This window comes from Nestor notabilis, unplaced genomic scaffold (assembly GCF_000696875.1).
Source record: "Nestor notabilis isolate BGI_N333 unplaced genomic scaffold, ASM69687v1 scaffold21198, whole genome shotgun sequence".
Lineage (NCBI taxonomy): Eukaryota > Metazoa > Chordata > Aves > Psittaciformes > Psittacidae > Nestor > Nestor notabilis.
The window spans coordinates 19,855-26,186 of NW_009938978.1; the positions used below are offsets into that span (position 1 = coordinate 19,855).

The following is a 6,332-nucleotide window of genomic DNA, read 5'->3' on the forward strand; positions in this document are numbered from 1 at the left end:
TGGAAATGGAGGGGCTGGATCGCCACACCAGATCCAAAAGGAATCCAAAGGGAACCTCCACTAAATGCATTTCAAGCCCACACAATTACGAAGTATTACGGGTTCCAAAGTGACTAACAGATCTAACACACTGACCTGAGACCACAGCCACATACATACAGTATTCATAGTACAAAGAATATGAAAGATAAAAAAAGCCCTATGTTAACCATGCTCTCTAGAGCTCTGGATTTCAGCAAAAGGAAGAGAAAGAGAAGAGCAGAAAACAGACTGAAATAAAGAGGCCAGTTGAGACAGGAGGGAGGAAGCGCAGCTTCACCAGGAGAACAAATGCACTCGGCTCAGGTGTTTCTCCACCGTCATGGCCCAGCCTCTCCCCTCCTGGAAGCCTCAAAGCATTTGCAGTGTCTATTCTTTAAGTTGCAGAAGGGAAGAAAGCGACTCTTCCTGCATGTCAGTATATAAAACATAGAGGCCTGCAGACCTCTTGGATCTCGAAACAACACCACTTACAAACATGTGCTTTGTCGACTTCAGTGTGCTGTAGTGAGGTAAAATCCAAGTTTATCTTGAATGACACCATAGAAAGGACGTGTCTTTGTATTCTGCGAAGTCATAAAAGGGAAGAAAGAGGTATCTAAACTAAACAACTAAATAAGAGCCAGGTCAGACAAATGTTTCAGCAGGTGCTTCAAGTACCCAGGACCAAAAATGTGTTGAAACAACAAGAAAAGCCCCCCAATACCTCCACCTCCTCCTATTAAAACTACCTGTATTAGATGAATCAAGTAATTGGAAGAATTTTAAATGGACCTTTCATTTGTTATGTACAAAGGCAGCCTCCTCTGCTCAGATACTAGTTCCTAAGAAATGTTTTCTAAAGCACTGACCTGAATTAGAAGTTCTGTCAACTTCAAACCCTGATGTAGAGTAAGATCAGACTGAAACGTTTCAGACTTCCTGACTCATGAAGGTTCAGTACATGTTATCCTTGGTAACACCAGAAGGAATGTCGAAAACTCTGCTGATTAAATACTCTATGTTTCCACCTCACATCACACAGAGGCCTTAGAAGTGTCTTTTCCAGAACAGAAACTGATGATATTTAGGACTTCTTACAGGTAAAACCTTTGTATGAGCAGAAGAACAATGCCATAAAGATGCAGCATGAGACTGAGACTTGGAAATCCTCATTCTGGTTTGCTCTAAGGCAGACCCTTTGCACAGCCTCAAGCCACTGTTGTCAATCTGTGCCTCGGTACCTTGGACCACCTTCCTCTTGCCAAAGATCTGTGACAAATATTCAAGACTGCCCCTTGGCACTCTGAGCCATGTCAGAATTCCAACTAGGAGAAACAGATTTCTGAGTGATAAGAAGCTTACAAACAAGTACAACCCCCCTAAAAGCGTAACAAATACTGCAGAAGCTGGTAGTATTTAATAAAACAAACCTAACATCAAAACACTTGTTTCACACAAAAGATACCTGTTGAGTTAAAAAACACTGTCACTTAGAGATTATAAGGAAAAAAAAATAGTATTTCACAGATTTTCTCCCTATTTATTTGGAAAATAATAATATAAGCACATCCTAAAGTTCCAGTAAACTTTTTATTAAAACCAAAAACTCAAGATGAAGCAAATGACCACCTTCTGAGAAGTTGTGCGTATAGAAATCCTTCCCGTGGTACTAAAAACATGCCACTGAATTGCAAATTGCACCTTCTAGCAGCTTAATTGGAAAGTGAGGCAGATTAACCCTAATGAAATAATAAAAAAGTTATAATTTGAGATAGAACTTCAAAATTAGTTCATTTAATCATATCACAACACACAATTCTTATGAAGATGTGGTTTGATTTCTATATTCTCCTCCGTGTGGCATTTCTCTGTGCAATGCTCTTGATACCAATTTCGAAAGCACCAGGCACACTCGGGTACAAATATAGCCAAGAAAGGATTAGTTTCATATATACAGGGATGAAAATGATCCAACTGGAAAGTTTGCTGCCTAAAACAATTCATAGCCGAGACCGTGATGAAAAGGACCTACTATGCTTCGTATTAACTACATGACAAAGGATTTTAATGGACTGCTGAGCAAACAAGGTAACGTATTTCACAATCATCTCTTCCACAGTTAGCACAGTGAACAAGATTCACCCCATGCAACTTCACTGAAGACAACAGACTCAAATGTTATGAGTATTTAAAACATGTAACCACATACAAACCTAGATCAACGTTAAATTAACTTACAGGACAAAAGTAATTTAAAGTTTTAAAAAATCAATAAATTAACATAGACAAAAAGAGAAATATTTCACACTAAAACTAAGCTACTGAGGCAAAAGTGTCTGTACAAACACTGGGTGAAACTTGAATGCATCAGTTGGCTGCAACTCCTCTTCATCCTCATCTCCTGGAGACTTCCAGATCCTGATTTTCACCTCTCGCATCTGAGCTAATGAAGACTCTGAGATGAGTAAAGCAAGTGAACAAAAGCCTGACTGTCAGGAATGTTATAAGCGAACCTTAGCTGCAAAGCAATAACAGCTGCAAGCATGCATCTGCATCTGCAACAACACTACACTTCAAGTACAATTCTAGGCTTATAGCTGAAGCAGCAACTGCTTCATCTCAAGTTAAATCTCTATGCCATGATTTAGACTCCTTCCTACTTTATAGAATTTTCCATATTCTCAAAAACTAGCACAAAATGCTCCTGTTTAAACTCTCCATTCATGCCATGAAAAACTAAAATAAAATAAAAGCAACAATCTTTGCTCTCCAGCTTCCACTTAAGCCTGTAACTGCCATTTTTAGTGGTTTAGGCCCTAGCACATGTTTTTCTTCTATTAAATTCAATCAAATGCTATTTCAATTATGAATTGCATCACTTCAAAGCCTTGGAAATGTTAGATAAGGTGAAGAGTCAGAGAAAAAGCTATTGGGAGTTTACCTGAGAGGCTGTTCCAAAAATACCACACACACACACTTTGATATTAGTGACTAAAGCCCTTAAATTGTCCCCCAAAGCCCACCTTTGCCATAACACCTGCGAAACACTCAAGAGCAATTGGCCAGCTGATGTGCTGTGAGCTTATTATACCACTTATAACTAACTCACTACACCCTTACACGTCCCCCCCACGGCTGTCTGTGTCTCTAACCAAAATCCAGACTGAGACCTTGGCAGAACAGATCAGCTCTACCATGACTGTGCAGGGATCACAGCGTAAGCCCTGGCTCTAGACATTGCCTTAATTCAAAAAGATAACAAGAAATGTCATCGTGAAGGCACCAGGGTTTAGACAACCTTTGTTCTTAACACTTCAGATCAACTATAGAGGAAGTTTATCTTGAGAGGTTTGGACTACGGATGAAATATGTTGAAAGCAGACCAAGAGATGACTTAAACCTGCCTTGTAATAGGGCTGTCAAGCCAAAACCAGGCAGCAAACGCAGGAGGTTCTGCCCCACGCACACATCTGTAAGAGGAACTCGTGTCTACCAGCAATGAGCTGATACAAGTACAAGCCATGCCAGCAGTGCTTCATCCTGCTGCTCTCCTTTTTTCTTCACCATTTCCTCACTGGCAGCCTCACAAGACCATACTGGAGTAATGTGGATGGGCAGCAAGCAGGATGGTCTGTAGCAATCCATGTGTGACACAACAGGGATACAAACTGTTGTCCTTCAGGGCAACACATGGAAGATGAGAAGCCAGGGCTCACAGCACACCAGAGAGGAAGGTATGTGTATGCCCACGGGAGGGCCAGGGTACCAAGATGATGATCTTGATCTATAACAACAGTAAACCTAAAACCATTTAACAAAAATAGTCTTCCCTTTGGCCAAGAGAATTACCCCAATCCTAAAAACACCCATATCATTTTCCCTAGTCTTTTTCCGTTCCCGCTCTAACAGCGCACGCCACCTGTAACCCACGAGCTCACAGAATTCCCATGGCTCAGCCCAGTGTACTCCCTGGAAGCACAATGAAGGGAGCAGATGGTCACGGTGTGTAACCTGCTTTCCAAGCGGAGAGGTGGGGGGGGATATCCCTGTACCAGGCACAGGGTGAGATAAGACAACACAGAGTGTAATCTGTTATTACAGGAATACTTGGTTCCCTTTCACTTTCCAGTATGGCATCAGTAAAAAGACAAGGATACGCTTCAGGAAAAACTAACCAATTTGAGGGGCACAGTGCCTTCTTAACAGCATTACAGTACTCACAAAGATTTAACCTCAGCCAGCTTGAAAAAGCTGTGGTCAATGAGATTTTGCTTCTCAGACACTGATTTTGTTTGACCAGTTAGATATGCGTTTGCCAACAGGATTTAGCTCCTGCTATATTCGAACCATCTTTAATCCCATGAAGGCTAAAGAAAAATGTCTCCGATTTAGCTCTGTGCACTTATGAATAACTCAAATACTACAGTTAAATTTACAACATAGTTCCCTTAGCTGTTTAGAAGACAATTGTTTTCTTTCCTTTCCCCTTAAGTTCTAGTATGTAAAATATCAGAAGAATTTAGATTTAAAAAAAAAAAAAAAAAAAAAAAAGGGACATGTTATTTTTAAAGTTGTTCTTGAGAAAATTTCCACATACAAAACTGTGGCATTTCTCCACTGGTTTGAGCATAATTTCACATGTTGGCATCATCCTCAAGCGGCTGCCACAACTCTGGTATCATAAAGCAACATGTATTTTCTCTTAGCTTATCAAAACACATTTTATTTAACTGCTAAATTTGGTCTGATCCCAGTTTTTCTTCTTCCTTCCCAGCAAACAGGCAAATGCAGATGCTGTACTCTGATGGCACACATGCCTCCTACCAGAGAGACGAGGCAGGGAAGCCAGGGCAGTCCTCCTAAGCGCAGGACTTCAGATCACATCGCTGCCCTCACGGCTCAGTAAGACCCTAAGGTCACACTCAAATGTTCACACTGGTCACTGCTGTTCTAGAAGTCCTGTCTAGGTAGCACTGAAAAAACACCATTGTTTGGCCCCTTCTGTTACGATGCTGGAACATTGTGTCGATATACTTTGGCATATATTAAAAAAATCCCTGTAATATACCATATACTGTGACATTTCCACTTCAGATCTATCATTTACATGTGAAGCACGAATCTTGAAAAGAACCTAGTAAAGCTGTAAGAAAGACTACATTTTGCTGAAGCTCTCAGACACCCACTCCATTCAGTCACACCAGCTGGAGAGGTAAGTGTCAAGATACAGCTTTATTCTTAAAAATGAATATGGAGGTGAAACTCCACAGCCTCCTCCACAGCAATATTTTTTAACCACACTGATAAGTGCTCCTGATTCTTCTATGTCAGCAGCATTTCTCAGAGACCTTTTTGCAAATCTGGACATCTTAAAATCATATTTAACTTATTTTTGCAATTTATGGAATTGTCCCTGCACTTCCCAGTCCAGCTGATAGGAGAGTCTTAAACATGACATCCATTGGAAGATCTTTTGCTCCTAGAGGTAGAGGAGTCCTTAGCTACCCTCTGTCTAGCGCAAGAGGCACAAATAGCCCCCGAGAGCCGCTTAAGCCCCTTCTGAAAGACACTGTTGGAGAGACTGTAAATGACACAGTTGCAGAAGCTGTTGCTAATGGCAAGCCAAGTGGTCAAGAAGGACGCAACGCGGTTACTATAGACATTGGAGCTCTCCAGCAGAAAATAGATGATGTAGGGCAACCAGAGGATGTAGAAGACACTGGTGATGCGGAAAAGAACCATGGCATAGCGCTTGTCCGGGCAGGGCTGCGCCTCCCCAGCCTCCCCATCCTGAGAGCTGAAGCGCACTCGCCTCTCATTGATCTCCTTGGTGTGCTGCTGGCAGATGCGGAAGATGTTGAAGTAAGTGAAGCAGACGATGAAAGCAGCCGGGGCGTAGAGCATCACCACAATGAAGAGGGTAAAATAGGGATCGGTGTTCCAGGAATTGGCACACCACTGAAACACATCCCCGTGATATCCAGGCTTTCCCCAGTGAAAGGAGGGCAAGAAGACCAGGCAGGAGTAGAGCCAAATGATCAGTATGCAGATTCGAAGTCTCCATGGGGTCACCAGCGTGTTGTAGGTCAGCGGCTTCGTGATGGCGATGTATCTGTCAATACTAATGCATGCCAAAGAGGCCATGGAGACGCTCTTAAGCACTGATACCACATAACCAAAGATTTGGCAAACCAAGGACTCACTTAAAACAATAGGATAGTGCAGCAGAGACAAAGAAGGCACCAGACAGCTCACGCCCACCAGGAGGTCAGCATACGCCATAGTCTGGATGAAGTAGCTGGTGGTGTGGT

At 42.1% G+C, this 6,332-nt stretch overlaps 1 protein-coding gene across 1 annotated transcript in view; it reads right to left on the minus strand.

Annotated features, from left to right (window-relative positions):
• Positions 1-5,103: 5,103 nt before the first annotated feature.
• GPR21 (G protein-coupled receptor 21) overlaps positions 5,104-6,332 on the minus strand; it is a 1,408-nt gene continuing 179 nt past the window's right edge. The window contains 1 exon segment of the mRNA XM_010019632.1: positions 5,104-6,332. This exon segment is cut by the window's right edge and continues 17 nt beyond it. Coding sequence (XP_010017934.1) covers positions 5,467-6,332 — 866 coding nt within the window. The 3' untranslated portion in view covers positions 5,104-5,466.